This window comes from Vipera berus, assembly GCF_964194415.1.
Source record: "Vipera berus genome assembly, chromosome: 6".
Taxonomy (NCBI): Eukaryota; Metazoa; Chordata; class Lepidosauria; order Squamata; family Viperidae; genus Vipera; species Vipera berus.
Genome location: NC_138208.1, coordinates 59,751,215 through 59,769,122, shown reverse-complemented (window position 1 = coordinate 59,769,122; position 17,908 = coordinate 59,751,215). Strand labels below are relative to the sequence as shown.

The following is a 17,908-nucleotide window of genomic DNA, read 5'->3' as shown; positions in this document are numbered from 1 at the left end:
CATTATTCTCATTACCTGGATTTTCAGGAGCACTGCTGTAACCAGCTGAATTAGGAAGGAGGAAGTCACCAACCCACAAACATTGATTCATCTCTTTCAACAGCTTAAAAGTAGCCTAATTCTATTTAATCAGAGGCTTTTCAATTTAATGCAGGATGTGAATCCAACATGAAATTAGGGAAACCCAAGTTTTACACATTACTAGGTAGCATGAGAAACCATAAATTTTAGATGCATTTTTAGCAGATTGGAATTAAATGGCAGGCACTGTAGAATATACTGAAGAAATTAAGACATATATTTGTTTTTCAAATGTTTTGGAGCTAGATTCCTGCACTGAGCAATGGGTTGGACTAGATCAGGGGTGTCAAACTGCCACCCACCCCATTGCCAGCAAAACAGTCCCGATACGTCGTGTGACATCACGTGACGTCGCGAGTTTGACATGTCTGGACTAGATGATCACCAAGGTTCCTTCAGTCCTAAGATTCTATTTCTTTAAATTCTTGGGGTTCAGATGCCCATAAAATGGTTGTTTCAATGTTGGTTTTTGATGTTGCTTCTAGTTTTACCCTGTCTGATGAATATGCACTGGTTGTTATGCTATTTAGGTTGTATTATTTTTAATTGTTGTTGGCTAGCCAGACCCATTATGATGAGATGGGTGGTCTTAAAAAAGTAAATAAATTAATAGTTCTGGTTGCACTCCTCTAGACTGGACAGGTTCATAAATTGAGGGTCCATTTCTGCTTGCAGGTGTCAGCTGTGACTAGGAAGGCCTTTACATAATTCCATTTTATGTCTCAATTCCAAACATTCCCATATCACGAAAACCAGTTCACTGTAACTTCTCGACTGAACAATTGTAATGCAATTTACATGGTGCTTTTTTTTTGAAAACTACTTGAAAGCTACAGCAGGTCCAGAATACAGTGGCTTGAGTCTTATGGGTGCTTCTTATTTTCCTCAGATAATACCGTCACTGCAAGAGCTGTACTAGTTGTCAATGCTGCAAACATTGATATGTTTTTGCACTGACAATATAAGAGGCAGCCTTTTGCTTTAACTGTTTGGCTTTGAATCACTAAAGCGCGGGAGGAATTCAACCCGGATGTTTTGAGAAGATAAGAGCGTGCTTCAGAAGAGAAGTGAAACTTTGTGTGTTAAACTAAATGGTGAATGTGATTCATGATGTGTAATTAAGGGAGGGAGAATCTGTATGATATGATGGGTTAAAGGGAGGAGAATTCAGATTCTGGCATCCATCCATGAGTGCTGTTGCTCCGTTCTAATTATTATAGACTTTTTTGGAATAAATAATCATGCCGTGTTCTTTGATCTGCCTCCTTAATTGGAACCATGACACTAGTTACTCATTGGCTTTCAAATTTAATTCAAGGTTTTATTTAGCATTTTAAAACCTGATATAGCTAATGATCTGGATAAATTTGAGATTGCCTGCTCCCAGGGGTCTCTGACAGCCTTGCAAGACAGTTCAGAAAGGAAGCAAGTTCAGATGAATGAATTCCACTTTATTGTAAGATTACATCAACAGAACCTTGCAAGTCTGAAAGTACATTTCTCCCCGGTTGCTTTTACAGTCCAAGAAATTAGGCAGGGTCCCTTCTGAGATGCTTGCCACACCCACATCCCTGCTGCAGGCTAAACTGCCTCTTATCTGCTGGGTTCCCTGAGCTATGTTCCTTCTCCTGTCTCAAAGTCATTCTTACATACCATTACAGTCTCTGTACAATAAAATCCTTTGGTGTAAACAGCCATCAAGTCCTATCTTTGAAAGTGTATGATCATCAGGGACCATGTAGGCAGCCTTTTTCAACTGCTATTCCTTTCTTTTGAACAGATCTTCACCTGAGGTTAGATAAGACCACACACATACAAAAGAGGTGGGTTTGGTTTGCACCATTGCATCTGCCATCTTGCCAATTTTCACACACAAGCACGCCAGTGATGGTGTCCTAATTCTGTGCAAGGCATGCTAAGAAAGCTAATTTGAAAAGTTTTCATGACTTCTCAGTTCCATAGGTTTGCTGAATACAGTGGGGGCCCGCCCGCCCTCCATCCTTTCTTTTTTATTCTTATCCAATGGATAGCAGCAGGAGGGAAAAAAAACCCACATTTTTGTCTCTCTCTAAATCCTTAGTTTTTGCAACACCTTCAAAATTGTATAAAGCTAGTTCTTCTACTAATATTTAATTCACACCACTAGTTGTATGCAGGCTATTAAAAATACTAACCAATATATATGAATAATAAATACAGACGTACTTTGGAAGCCAGAAGGAAAGAACTGGAGAATGAAATTAGGGAAAAAGAAAAGGTTTTAATTTTGAACCCATTGGATGTGAAGACTAAGGAAGTTATTAAGCTATTAAGAGGACAATTCGATAAATTGATGGCTGATCAAGTGGCAACCAACTTGCGGTTTGCTAGACATAATACTTTTTGCAATGCTAATAAGCCAGGTAGATGGCTAGCTTATAGACTAAGGAAAAAGCAAAGGGCTTCTAATATAGATAAAATTGAACATAAGGGAAAGGTTGTGTTTCAACAGGATCTTATCAAGGAAGCTTTTGTGGATTTTTATTCTAAATTATATGCTAAGGAAAAGATTAATGAAAAAGACATTGATGTATATTTGGAGAATGCTAGCATCCCGGTTCTTACGCAAGCACAAAAAGAGGAGATTAACCAGTTGATAACAGAAGAAGAAATTCTTATAGCAATTAAGGAATTGAAGTTGGATAAAGCGCCAGGTACGGATGGTTTGACTGCGGTTTACTATAAAAATTTACAAATGGAGTTGATAAAGCTGTTAAAGGAACTGTTTCAGACAATTCAGAGTGGGGGAAAGGTGCCTCCGTCTTGGAGAACTGCTTTTATCTCTTTGATTCCGAAGGAAGATCAAGATGCTACTCAAGTTAAAAATTATAGACCGATATCACTTCTAAATACAGATTATAAAATATTTGCTAAGGTGTTGGCTAACAGATTGATGAGGGTTCTGCAACAGGTGATTCATGGGGATCAAACTGGGTTTATTAGTGGTAGGCAAATGAAAAATAATGTGAGGCATATAGTTGATGTGTTAGAGTTTTTGGAAAGGAACAACCAGATCCCTGCGGCGCTAATTTTCTTAGATGCTGAAAAAGCTTTTGATCAATTGAATTGGCAATTTTTGATGAAAGTTTTAGATAAAATGAATTTTGGGGATAAATTTTTGCAACCAATTAGGGCATTATGTCAAAAACAAACTGCCCGAATAATAGTTAACAATAGTTTGACTGAAGCATGTAATATTGAGAAGGGCACAAGACAAGGGTGTCCGTTATCACCTTTATTATTTGTTTTAACATTGGAGATATTATTGATAAAAATTCGGAACTCAGGAAAAATTAAGGGTATTCAAATTAGAGATCAGGATTATAGATTGAGGGCGTTCGCAGATGATCTGGTTGTTACAGTGACCCAGCCAGAAAATTCTGTTGTGGACCTGATGGAGATAATAATGCAATATGGGAGGGTTTCTGGATTTAAAGTTAATGCACAAAAAACTAAAATTCTGGCCAAAAATATGACAGTATCGCAAAAGGCTCTTTTAGAAGGATTAACTGGATTTGAGATTGCTAAAAGGGTCAAATATTTGGGGGTGTTTTTGTCACCCTCTAATACAAAGTTATATAAAAATAACTATGAAAAACTATGGGGTAAAATTCAAAAAGAAATGGAGAGTTGGGAAAAATTGCAATTGTCTTTGTTGGGAAGAATCGCAGCAGTGAAAATGAATGTCCTGCCTAAATTTTTATTCTTATTTCAAATGATACCGGTTCTTAAGAAAGATTCTAATTTGGAAGAATGGCAACGGGGTATCAATAAATTCGTTTGGGCAGGGAAAAGGCCACGAGTTAAACTTAAGATTATGCAGGATACTCGTGAAAGAGGTGGTCTTAAAATGCCCAATCTTAAATTATATTATGAAGCTGCTGCGTTAGCAGGGATAAGTGATTGGATTAATTTGACACAAGAGAGATTATTAAATCTTGAGGGCCACGACTTGTTATTTGGCTGGCATGCGTATTTGTTGTATGATAAGAAGGTAGATAATGTGTTTAAAGTGCATATTTTAAGACAGGCATTGTTGAGAGTTTGGAAGAAGTATAGATACAAGTTAGACTGTAAGATACCATTGTGGGCAATTCCAAAACACGCAATAGAAAACATAAATGTTGGTTTTAAACATGATGTGACTACGTATAAGGAGATTTTAAGCTTGGAAAGAAGTGTATGGTGTTTAAAATCGTATAATTTCTTGCGAGATGAGAAGATTGTTCAAACCTGGTTTCAATATACTCAACTACGGGCCAGGTGGAAAGAAGATCAGAAAACTGGTTTTGCAATGACTGATGAAAATTTGATAAAGCAAATTAGAAATCAGGGTCCAGCACATATCAAACGGATATATCTTGCATTGATAGAAATTGATTCAGAAACAGAACTGGTTAAAGACTGTATGATAAAATGGGCCCAGAACATCCAAGAAGTTATTACAATGGACACGTGGGAAAAGATCTGAGTGAGGAACGTAAAATTTACACAAGCTCAAAACTTAAGAGAGAACTTTTATAAAATGTTTTATAGATGGCATTTAGATCCTAAAAAGCTTGCAAGTATGTATCCGAACTATCAGCCAAAATGCTGGAGGTGTGGTGGTGAAGATGCAACATATTTTCACATATGGTGGACTTGTAAAAAGGTCAAGGCTTTTTGGATAAAAATTTGGTGGAATATGCAGAATATCTTCAAGCAAAAGATAAAGTTTTGTCCGCAATTCTTTTTGTTGGGTATAATTACAGATGCTACTGTTGTGGACACTAAGTTGATGTTAAATTTAGTTACAGCAGCAAGACTCTTAATAGGTCAGTATTGGAAGAAGGAGGAACTGCCGACTATAGAAGAATGGACTTTAAAGGTTTCTGACCTGGCAGAAATGGCAAAGATTTCGGCTTATTTGAAAGATCATTCACAAGAACGTTATATTATGGAGTGGGAAAAATGGATTGAATATATCCAGAAGAAATACGGGACTAAAAAGTTTCATTTAGCATTTGAATAAGTCTTCCTTTCTTTTTTTTCTTTTTCCTTTTTTTTATATGTAATATTAATATTGCTTGTAGTTATTTTATATGAGCTAGAGAGTGATAGATTTAAGAATTTATTGTTGGTAGCATATGGATGTTTATGATTGTTCTTTGTTTTTATACCCTGTACTTAGCTCTGGGAAGTCGGGGGGGGGGAGGGGGGAAAGGGGGGGAGGGGTAGGGAGGGATAGGTAGGGGAGGGGGAGGGGGGGATTGTTAAAGATAAAATGTATTTTAAAACTTTTCAATAAAAAAAATACTAACCAACGATTAATAATATGATTTTTAAATGTTAAGTTCCATAAAAGGAAAACAAAAATGATTTGTCTGTTATTTATAGATAATTAATTCATTCTTTTTCTCAGGTCCTCCCTGGATATGAGAATATCTATTTTGCTCATTCTAGTTGGTTCACATATGCTGCCACTTTGAGAATATATAAACACTGGGACTTCAAAATTACTGACCCACAGACAAAGACAGGACGTGCCTCTTTCAGCAGTTATCCAGGTAATTTAGATGAGTGAAACATGCCATATGTGTTTCTTTGTTTGTCTGTAAGCTATAGCCTTTTCCAGGTTGGATCTCTATGCACACACTGAACTTAGAGACATAAACCAAACAAATTTCTCCCCATTCATATTTGGAGTATACCATCCTCCATTGTCTATGCTAGATGAAGATAAACCAACATAGCTCAACAGCACTGCATTCAGAAGAGTGTTGTAGAGTGTTATAATGTAATATGAAAGTACTTGGACACAACACAAAGACAGTTACAGTTCAGTTGTACAGATGTCTAAATTAGAATTGAATCTTAAGTAATAAAATAAATCATTTTTGTGGTGTCTTTTGTGAGGTGAAAAGCAAGGAGAGCTTTTCCCAGGGTGAGTCGAAATTAGGGGCAAATATGCAGCATTGCAGTCCTTTATCTAATGTGTTCCCATCCTGAAAGTTAGGACTGTATGTATCACAAAATGAAACAGGAATAGTTAGATCCATCTTTAATCCTCCTTCACCCCTATAGTTCACATGTGGCAATCATTCCTCAAACCATGAGATGGACTGAAAGAGAGTACATTTTTTTGGCTGGTCTTGTGAATAATTCTACATGTATTTTGTTAAAATTAACACAGAATCATAGGATTTTAACATGCCTAGGGTTGAAAGTCCATGGATCATGGTCTGTATTATCTAGATGAAAGGTTACTGGCAAGGGATGGACTGACCTTACAAGAACTGGAAAGAATATATTTGGAAAGCGACTGCCTCATCTTATCAAAAGGGCTTTAAACAAAAATTGAGGGGAGGTGCCCCAATATTCATGACCTTTAGAACCTAATTCCAAGCAAAAACCACTAGATAATGAATCATATAAGGAGGTAGGGAGTAAAGAGAAAGAAGAAATAAAAAGAAAAACAGAATGAAGTAGAGAGTGATGAAAAAGATGGAAATCCCAGTTACAAAGTAGGAGATATAAGAAACCCAAGAGCCATAAAGGACTCAAATACCCAGTGCTTTTTTGTCATAGAACTCACTGGAACGGAGTTCCGGCACCTTTTTTAACAGATTTTCCAAGTTTTAAAAGTAACTTTTGAAAATTTGATGTTTGGTCCATGTGGACTTGAGTTACCCTGTCGAGCACAGCAGGTCGGCGGCAAAATCATTAAAATGGTGCATGTAGGCTGCTTGTGTGTCAACTCCAATGCATGCGTACTTCATCCAGCTGCTCAGCTTGTGGCACTGCTCAGCTTGTGATTGGTCGTGTGGTTGCACACTGAGTGCTTACTGTGGGCGACGACCACTATGTTTCGTTACACAACTGACATGTGGTGCAAAAGATAAATAAAAGATTAACAAAATGTGAGTTCCAGCACCTTTTTTCTTACAAAAAAGCACTGCAAATACCTATAAACTAACACTCAACATTTAGGGAACAAACATTAGTATTAGTATATGAACAAACATTAGTATTAGTATATGAAGGCAGAGATGATATAGTTGCCATTAATGAAACTTGGTGGGATGAAACTCATGACTGGAATGAACTGATGGAAAGATACTAGGAGAAGTACAAAAAATGGAAAGAGGGACACATAACTAAGGCAGAATATCAGCAGATAGCCCAAATCTGCAAAGATGAAGTCAGGAAAACAAAGGCTCAGAATGAACAAAGACTTGCAACAAAACTCAATGATAATTAAAAAAAAAGTTTCTTTCAACATTTGAAAAAGTTCAGGGAAACAGTCGGTCCACTAGAGAAAGAAGATGGCAAGGAAGTAACAGGCAGTAGAGAGAAAGCAGAGCTGCTTAACAAATTCTTTGCATCAGTCTTCATGCAAAAAACAAAACTATAGCCCAATGTAACAAAAACATAACTGTAAAAAGGCAGACTAGAAATAAAAATTAAAATAAGCAAGAAAATGGTAAGAGAACACCTGTCTGACCTTGATGAATATAAATCACCAGGATAGATTACATTGCAGAATTCTGAAGGAGCTGGCACATGTTATGTCAGAACCATTGTACCATTTCTTTAAAAAATATATTGGAGCAGTGGGGAACTACCAGAGGAGAGGAAAAGAGCTGATGTCTTCCCATCTTCAAAAAAAAAGGGGGGGGGGGAAACAGACCCAGGAATTTACAGGCCGGTCAGCCTAACATCAATACTTGGGGAAAAACTGGAAAAAATAATCAAAAAGCAGATCTATGAACATCTAGAAACAAATAAAGTTATAACTAGTAGCCAGCACAGATTTGTTAAAAAGAGTTCATGCCAAACCAATCTTATTTCATTCTTTCATAGAGTGGCTAAATTAGTGGACCAGTGAAATGCTGTGGACATAGTATGCTTAGACTTCAGCAAGGCATTCAACAAAGTAGCACAACCTACTTCTTGGTAAACTGGAAAAATGTGGGATAGATAGCATTGCCACCAGATGAATTTTTAACTGGCTGACAAACCGTACTTAAGGGTACTACATTAATCGTACGACAGTACGAGTCGTCCTTAATGGTACTACATCTACATGGAGGGAAGTAAGCACTGGGGTACCACAAAGTTCCATCTTAGGCTCAGTAATCTTCAAATTATCTAGAAAAAAGTGGGATAGACAACATCACCACCAGATGGATCTCTAGCTGGCTGACAAACTGTACTCAGTGAGTAGTCCCCAGGGGTACTACATTCACATGGAGAGAAGTAAGCAGTGGGGTACCACAAGGCTCCATCTTAGGCCCAGAACTCTTCAATATTTTCACTATTTTCAATTTTCAATATTTTCATTAATGACTTAGATAAAAGAATAGAAGGGGAGCTCAGCACTCGGTCTCTAAAAGGTTCACCATCACTGCTATAGGGTCTCCAGTTTGAGCAGGCGGTTGGACTACAAGACCTCCAAGGTCCCTTCCACAGCTCTATTCTGATTGAAAGGACATTCATGTTGTGCAAATGAATGTTCCCATATAAATAACACCACTAAGAAGGTCTTTACCTGATTGTGTTGTGTTGGAGAGACTGCAAGAAAAGCCTCTTTGGAGACTTGTCCAGTCCTGCCCAATCCACATTTCTAGAAACAATTGTTGACAGATAAACTTTAATCTCTTCACAGATAGTTCCAGTATGGAAAAGTTCACCACTTCCAGAGTCTCATTGTTGAATATATTATTTAGCTGAATTTAGTTTTCTTTCATTTATAATCAGTTGATTCTGGTGCTGCTGTTGCTGTAGAGTCTTTGTTTTTATCTATTTAATTTCCTTCATTCTGGAAATAAAGCATTAGAATAAAAAATTATGAAGGGTTTCCTTTGGAATAAGAAACTTTTTGAAAATTCTTGTTTCAGGCCTTTTGGTTTCCCTTGATGACTTTTACATACTTGGCAGTGGATTGATTATGTTGCAGACCACAAACAGTGTATACAACCTTTTTCTTCTTAAACAAGTGGTACCCGAGAGCCTCTTTGCATGGGAGAGAGTCCGTATTGCCAATATGATGGCAGATTCAGGAAAGACCTGGGCCCAAACCTTTGAAAAAGAAAATTCTGGTTGGTATATTTGAATGGGAATCTTTTCACCCATGATTCGGGTGTGTGTGTGTGTGTGTGTGTGTGTGTGTGTGTGTGTGTGTGCACAGTAAAGATTTAACTATTTTCTCACTGCTCTTTAGGTACCTACAATAACCAGTATATGATACTTGACACAAAAAAGATCAAATTACAAAGAAGCCTTGAAGATGGGACTCTTTATATCGTTGAACAGATCCCCAAACTTGTAAAATATTCAGATCAAACAAAAGTTCTTCGTAATGGTAAATATGTAAGAGTTTTGGAATAATGGAATAGGGGAGAGGGCCAAAGATAAATAACCTCAGCTTAAACTTCCTAATAGAAATTGCAAATAATCTCAACATTAGTAATTGCAACTTAGCAGGAATTCAAAATTTCTATTTATAGAAATTATGCGTGTGTGACACTTTAGCACTAAATACAAATTTCTATTGTGCTACAGATGTTAGACAATGTAAATCCACATTTTTCTGGTTAATTTGAAATTCCTTAAATACTTCAGCTTTGCCAAAGGAAACCTCCTTTTATGAAATTTTTCTACTATGCTAGTTTGGCTCACATTCTGTTCAGACTCAGTGTCTATGGAGATTCTCAGTCATCCAGGTCATAGTTATCCCAAAGTTGCTTTTTTCACAAGGCAACTGGACTTTCTTGTTTTTTCTTTGAAGATGTTTCACTTTTCATCCAAGAAGCTTCTTCAGCTCTGACTGGATGGTGGGGAATGGAAAGTTTTATACTCCTTGCAGACAGCTGTTCATTTGCATTCTTTTAGCTAGTCATTAATGCTGTCTGGAGGCTTATCTGTGTCCTCCGAGTCACCTGAGTGATGCAAATCTATGTGGAGCCTTCTTGGAACTGTTGAAAGGACTGTGTTGTAGACTGGAGATGTCATATCCCTCCGCTTCTGTTGAGAGAGGACTGTTCAATTTTGACATATAGTACTTGCAACTGAATACAAGCAATGTACAAAAGCTCCAGGTGAATTCATTTACTGGTAAAGCCTTGTTTTGACAGGATACTGGCCTTCCTACAACATCCCTTTCCATAAAGTAATTTACAATATGAGTGGATATACAGAATATGTTCAAAGGTATGGTTTGGAGTTTTCTTATGAAATGGCTCCAAGAGCTAAAATCTTCCGACGGGACCAAGGAAAAGTAACTGATATGGAGTCCATGAAGCACATCATGAGATATAATAGTATGTCATTTTAAATTTTTCTATTGATTTGTTTTTAGATTATTTTCTCTTCTATAATAAAAAAACTCATTAACAAATATTTGTTTTGCAATAGCAGTATCAGGTCAATTTTCCCAAACTTAAACTGTGAAACTCTTAGCCATTATCTGTTGAATCTTGTTAAAATAAAGAAAGAAATGTTGAATTTTAAATGCCTGATGAAGAACAGAACAGAATAGAAAACTTTATTGTCACTTTAAATGTACACTAATCAGCATACATTAAAATCAAATTGCATTGCATACAGGTCTCAAAGGGTCACCACCTCCAATAAACACTACATCAGGGGTAGGCAACCTCGGCTCTTTTATGACTCATGGACTTCAACTCCCAGAATTCCTGAGTCAGCTGACTCAGGAATTCTGGGAGTTGAAGTCCATGAGTCATAAAAGAGCCGAGGTTGCCTACCCCTGCACTACATAAATATGACCAAAAAATTGCATATACCCACATAACCACATGTTCTATGACACAGAGAAACAACACAGTCTAGTTCAGATTATGTATAGATGTGCATGGTGAGAAAAATGAATCTTGTGAGTTTACCAGCCAGATGGCATAGGGAACAAAGCTGTTACTTTGTTACATTTTAGATACATTTAGATATGTTTTCCAAGTCCATGAGTGATAGGAGCCAAATTTTAATTAGTTATCTTTACACAGCTTCTCAGAGCAGACCCTCTTTTCTACTCTCTTATTCTAACCTGCTCCATAGGAAAAAATCCAACTGGGGTGGCAAGAAATGTCTCCGAGTTCTTTGAAGGAGAGGCAAGAATCAAATGACAGACCTCTGACTGTACAGATACAAGGTTCATTCATGGTTAAGCAAGAGAGCAAAAACTTATCCTCTCCCCTTTATTTCCAGATTATAAGGAAGATCCGTACACAAAACACAATCCCTGCAATACCATTTGTTGTCGACAAGACTTGAGCCACAAGTCTCCGGTTCCAGCTGGGTGTTATGATTCTAAGGTAAACATTCCTTTAAAGATATTGCCCCACTATAGATAGTTGTGAGGTTGAGTTAACTCATATTATTCTGCATACACAATACCCACCCCGCCCCCTGCACATCATTATATGCACCTGTAATTACTTGTGCATTCAAGTGCAGGTGCCAGGAGCTGAGGAAACCACGCTACTTTGACCATCACTGATACCATTTTTATCACACTTCCATTGATAACAACTTTCATCTAATTAACAGTTAAAAATAAAATGAGGATTCAGTGTAAATACTTGTTTCAGTGTTAGGACAGTAAAGTATAGCTATTGCAGAGGCAGCCTGAAAATTATTCCAGCTTCACGATATAGACTAGTACAGTATAAAATTTAATTCTCCCTTTAAGATAGAGGCAAGGGGTCTCTTGTAGTCCTAACCACCTTGCTGGCTAACTGTGGTGGAAGTTCAGAATTGTAGTTTAGTAACCCTTGGAAGAGCCGTAGCCACTCCTATTCTTGAGAAATTAATTTATTTTTTAAGATGAGGAGGAAAGGAACATTTATTGCAAATAAACACATTTATTTTTTTAAAAAAGCAAATTTCTTTACGTTTGCATTACGTCTTTTTTTTATTGAAAAGTTTTTCAATACATTTTATCTTTAACAAAACCCCTCCCCACCCCCACCCCCCCTTCCCAGCCCAACCCAATTAATTAATTTTGACTAAGGAATATCATAGTCTTCATTCTTAACCTGTGTGTAGGTTACAGGATCCAAACTGACAAAAGGGACAAAAGGATTATTCTCCCAGGTTTTCAGGCTTGTGTTGGAGTCCCATCATGGGGAGCCACCATCAGCCCAAAACCTTGGAAGAATGAAACTTTGGTTCTGGTAACTGACTCAGATTGGATCCTGCAACATTTTCATGGGACATGTATATTTACCTTCATTCATGTGTGTAGTCTACAGTTGCAAGAAAAAGTATGTGAACCCTTTGGGATTACATGGAGTTTTGCATGAATTGGCCATAAAATGCGCTCTAAACGTCATGTAAGTCACAACAATAGAAAAACACAGTCTGCTTAAAATAATACTACACAAACATTAGCTGTTGTCATGTTTTAATTGAACATAAGATGGAAACATTCACAGTGCAGGGTGGAAAAAGTATGTGAACCTTTGGACTTAATAACTGGTTGACCCTCCTTTGGCAGCAATAACCTCAACCAAACGTTTCCTGTAGTTGCAGATCAGACCTGCACAACCATCTGGAGTAATTTTGGACCACTCCTCTGCACAAAATTGTTTCAGTGTAGCAATATTCTTGGGATGTCTGGTGTGAATCGCTCTCTTAAGGTCATGCCACAGCATTTCAATCGGGTTGAGGTCAGGACTCTGACTGGGCCACTCCAGAAGGCGTATTCTGTTCTGTTGAAGCCATTGTTTTGTTGAATTACTTGTATGCTTTGGGTCATTGTCCTGTTGCATCACCCATCCTCTGCGGAGCTTCAGTTGGCGGACAGATGGTCGTACGTTTTCCTGCAAAATGTCCTGATAAACTCTGGAATACATTTTCCCATCAATGACAACAATCCGTCCAGGCCCTGAGTCAGCAAAGCAGCTCCAAGCCATGATGCTCCCTCCGCCATGTTTTACAGTAACAACTCAATTTTGGTTTCATCTGTCCACAGTATATTTTGCCAGTAGTGCTGTGGAACATCCAGGTGCTCTTTTGCAAACTTCAAACGTGCTGCAATATTTTTTTTGGACAGCAATGGCTTCGTCCGTAGTGTCCTCCCATGTACTCCATTCTTGTTTAATGTTTTCCTTATTGTAGATGTGTCAACAAAAATGTTAGCATGTGCCAGAGATTTCTGTAGGTCTTTAGCTGACACTCTAGGATTCTTCTTTACCTCATTAAGCATTATGCGCTGTGCTCTTGCAGTCATTTTTACAGGACAACCACGCCTAGGGAGAGTAGCAACAGTGCTAAACTTTCTCCATTTGTAGACAGTCTGTCTTACCGTGGACACATGAACATCAAGGCTTTTGGAGATACTTTTGTAACCCTTTCCAGCTTCATGCAAGTCAACAATTCTTGATCGTAGGTCTTCTGAGAGCTCTTTTCTGTGAGGCATGGTTCACATCAGACAGTGCTTCTTGAGACCAGTAAACCCAAAACAGGTGTGTGTTTTTAAAGGGCAGGACAGCTGTCAGCAACACATCCAATATCATAACAGTGGTTGGAGTCAAGGTTGGCTCACTCCTGGCTCTAATTAGCTCTTGGAGAAGTCATTAGGCTAGGGGTTCACATACTTTTTCCACCCTGCACTGTGAATGTTTCCATCTTATGTTCAATTAAAACATGACAACAGCCAATGTTTGTGTAGTATTATTTTAAGCAGACTGTGTTTTTCTATTGTTGTGACTTACATGACGTTTAGAGCACATTTTATGGCCAATTCATGAAAAACTCCACGTAATCCCAAAGGGTTCACATACTTTTTCTTGCAACTGTATTTGATTTTCTGGAAGGAAGATTCAGAAATTTTGAACATTGACTTGTCATTTTTATCCAATGGTGGGATTCAAATATGTGAACAACTGGTTCTCTGTGTGGATGCCGCTTCTGGAAGTCCATTCTGGGCCTGGGCAATAAAAAATTAGCTACCAGTTCTGTTGAAATGGTGCGAACTGGCTGAATCTCACCACTGTTTTGTCCATCTATTTTGCAATAGTACAGAAGACTCATACAGGAACAGAACATTGAGATACTTCAGGATGTCAAAAAGAGAAATAGCAAGAATTGTGAGAGGAAGTAGTTAAAAGAGTTAATTGAAATATGGGGAAAATATGAACAGAAGGGCATTAAAAAAAGAAAGAAAAAGACAAAACCAACAAGCAGAAAAATCCCAATCTATATCATTAAAACGATATAGGCAATAAATGGCAAACACAGCTGAAGTGTAGTATAACTCCTATGGATGGGGACTCTACTCATTGTGGCTTGAGGTATTAGCTTGGTCTTAACCTTCTTTGTAATGGCTTGCAGGTTGCAGCCAACTTATGCTGAGGGGAAGATTATTCCAAAAAGAGCCACCATTGAGAAGGCACATCTCAGGTCTCAAAATATGACAGTTTCAAGGAAAGGATATGGATATGCCTTCCAATTGTAATGTGTGAGAAGGAGAAATATTGTTGGAAGCAGGCCACCTTGCAAATATCCTGGTCCTATGCTAGGAGGGGTTTCATAGGTGATAACCAGCAACTTGACTTATACCCAGAAGTCAGTCAGTGGAGCTCATGAAATAAAGTGTCTCATGGGTATCACAAGAGATTCCCAATACTACTACACCACCAGTTGTTGGTTCTGGATGGTTTTCAAAGATAGCTGTATGTACAACACATTACAAGACTGGGTATCTTTGGCAGAGAAGAAATAGCATAGGACAATTGTTAAGATTCTCTCACTAAGGAGGCTGGTTGTTGAAATCTCACCATGCTTTCATTGCTAGGCAATGTGGCTTAATATTTGATAGATAATCTGCTCATAAAGTCAGCTCAAGACAAAACCTGGATGAATCCAAATTTGTTGTCATGCATCCTCATGTGCCAGCTTTCCCTTTTTATTTAAATCTAGGAAATTACTCAGGCCTCTCTCCCTGCTTTACACAGAATTAAAATACACAAAATCATATGTCACCAGTATCAAATGTATAACTCAGTATCTCCATTCTGGTCTTCAATTCACCTTGCTGTATAAAGGGGCCTGGTTTGGGGCATATGTGATTCAGTTAACATGGTTTGGATTGTCCTGGGCCATTTCTGAATGATTTTGCTTTCTTTTAATGTCACATAGAAAGCAGAAAAAGCATGAATTAAAATGACCTATTCATATTTGAAGGAAATTTCAGAAATAATTTGTGCATTTTATATTTGTGAAATATCCATCTACCCCTTCTTTTCTTCTCTTTTTTAAAATTTTGTATAGGTAGCAGATATCAGTATGGCTGCAAAGTTTACAGCCTATGCCATCAATGGGCCACCTGTGGAGAAAGACCTACCTGTCTTCAGCTGGGTTCATTTCAACCAGACAAAGCACCAGGGTCTACCGGAGTCATATAACTTTGATTTTGTTACTATGAAACCAGTGCTGTGAATAATCTGTATCTGAGGATTTTAACATATGCAGGAAAATTAATTGTGTTTACATTTTTTCTGCTGTATCAATTAAACTGACCTGGATATACCTTGATTTTACCCTTGGCTTCTTATGAGAAAGAGAAAGCCTGATATATGCAAGTAGGTATGGGCATAATAACATATATAGCCCTTGGATTTTGTTCATTTCAGATAAATGATTTCTATGGAAGAAATAGTCTGATTAGGATGACGTATTACAAGTGACTGTTGATTCTAGATGAATTCTGGCAGATGCTTAAACAGATTTCCAGCAATCTCAGGGTGGAGTTGTTGAAAAATAATAGCTCTCTGACACTGTCTCTTGATGGGGTGGCATTGCCTCCAAAAGATCACATTGGGATGGAAGAAACCTATTGGATTTATGGCTGTTTGAAGAGCAACTGAAGACTATAACCAGATTTATGCTTTCACCCAGTTCTGGTTAGTGCAGTATTTAGAGTCCTATCAGGAGTGAAAGAACCATGCAACAGCATTCTATACTTTCATCACTTCCTTGGACTACTTCAAATGTACTTTGCTTAGGGATATTTTTGAAGATCATTCAGAACCTTCAATTAATTCAGAATGCAGTGCCCTGGTTAATAACTGGCATCTGCCATTAGGAGCATATTAAAACTGTACTCCAAACCCTGTACTGGCTGCCTACCGCTGTCAAGTACAGTACCTGAATTGTAATTGAGTCAACAGTAGTAACTATGAGAGGGATCTAGGTCCTGGTGGACCACCATTTAAGTATGAGCCAGCAATATGTTGGAGGTACCAAAAAACCCAATGCAATCCTAGACTGCATCAACATAGTGATAGTGTCAAGACAACAAAAAATGATATACGGTTTTACAGAATGTGAGACCATACTTGAAATATTACATCCTGTTCTGATAACCATGATACAAAAAGGATGTTGAATCTGGAAAGTGTGCAGAGAAGAACAAACAAGATTAGAAAAGCACCAGTTCCAGATGGAGTAATTCCTTCAACCTATGTTGAACAACTGGTCCTCATCTTCACCCACATCTTTAATATATAACAGGATATGTGCTATGTCCCTTGTTGCTTCAAATACTCTACTATCATCCTGTCAGGACCCACCCCAAACCACGTCTTAGGAAGACAAAACTCTTGGAGTCAAATCTAGTCCAAAAAGAATCTTTACTATGACATGCTTAATTGTAGGAATACAAGACAGGACTTAATATTGTTCCATGAACTAAACCCTTATAAAGAGTTCCCGGTTTAACCCCCCCCAACCCCATTTGGTCAGTCCCCCATCATTTACCTCGTATCATCCCTCTCGTGGGAAAAAGGAACTTAGGACCTTTTATGTTTATTGCTCTCTTCCCTGACACAAGCCAGATGCTAGCCCCCCCTTTTGTTTCCCCAGTTCAAAAGGCTTCTCTTTTCCTTTGAAATGCCTAATACCCGTTCAATACACATCCATTCTCTCCTCTTCGGGAGATGGCAGAATCCATGGAATAATGTTTGAAACATACATTTATGAATATGATATAAATGGATTCTGACACATCCCATTTCCCAAGAAACTCCCCATTGGGGAGCTGAATGACTTCAGACTAGTTTCTCTGACATCTGTAGTTATGAAGACACTTTGAGAGGTTATTGCTGGTCCACATGAAAACCATCACAGATCCACTCTTAGACTCCTTGCAGTTAGACCCCTTTAGTAAACAGATCGACAGATGATGCTATCAATATGGCACTGCACTATATTTTGCAACATCTTGAATCCCCAGGGATCTGTGCATGGGTCAATCTTGTAGGCTTTAACTTGGCATTCAATACCATTTCAGAAAAAAATAACTCTAAACTGATTCAGCTAGCTGTGTCTGTCCATACTTGTATGTGGATTACTAGCTTTTTGACAGATAGGAAGCAACAGGTGAAGCTAGGGAAAATCATATAGAGCACCTGGACAATTAGCACTGGCACCTCTCAGGGCTATGTGCTCTCTCCATTGTTTTCTCTATATATACTAATGACTGTATCCCTAAGGATCCTTCTGTTAAAATATTAAAGTTTGCAGATGATATAGCAGTTTTATGGTACTATAATTTCCCAGGATTTGAAATGGACACCTAACATTAGAACCATCATCAAAAAGGCACAACAAAGAATGCTCTTCCTGCATCAACTCAGAAAGCTCAGACTGCCCCAGGAGCTGTTGATACAGTTCTACAGAGGAATAATTGAATCTGTCATTTGAATTTCTATCACTGATTTGGTACAGCAACTAAACAGGATAAATACAGACTGCAACAGGACTGCAGAAAAAAACAATTGCAACC

The 17,908-nt window shown here is 37.9% G+C and overlaps 1 protein-coding gene across 1 annotated transcript in view; it reads left to right on the top strand.

The window, feature by feature from the left end:
- PLBD1 (phospholipase B domain containing 1) overlaps positions 1 to 15,657 on the top strand; it is a 38,463-nt gene extending 22,806 nt beyond the window's left edge. The window contains exons 6-11 of the mRNA XM_081331714.1: positions 5,522 to 5,666; positions 9,000 to 9,200; positions 9,323 to 9,463; positions 10,236 to 10,421; positions 11,326 to 11,432; positions 15,394 to 15,657. Of these exons, the coding sequence (XP_081187840.1) occupies positions 5,522 to 5,666; positions 9,000 to 9,200; positions 9,323 to 9,463; positions 10,236 to 10,421; positions 11,326 to 11,432; positions 15,394 to 15,561 (948 nt within the window). The 3' untranslated portion in view covers positions 15,562 to 15,657. The remainder of the gene's footprint in view (positions 1 to 5,521; positions 5,667 to 8,999; positions 9,201 to 9,322; positions 9,464 to 10,235; positions 10,422 to 11,325; positions 11,433 to 15,393) is intronic.
- The last annotated feature ends 2,251 nt before the right edge of the window (positions 15,658 to 17,908 follow it).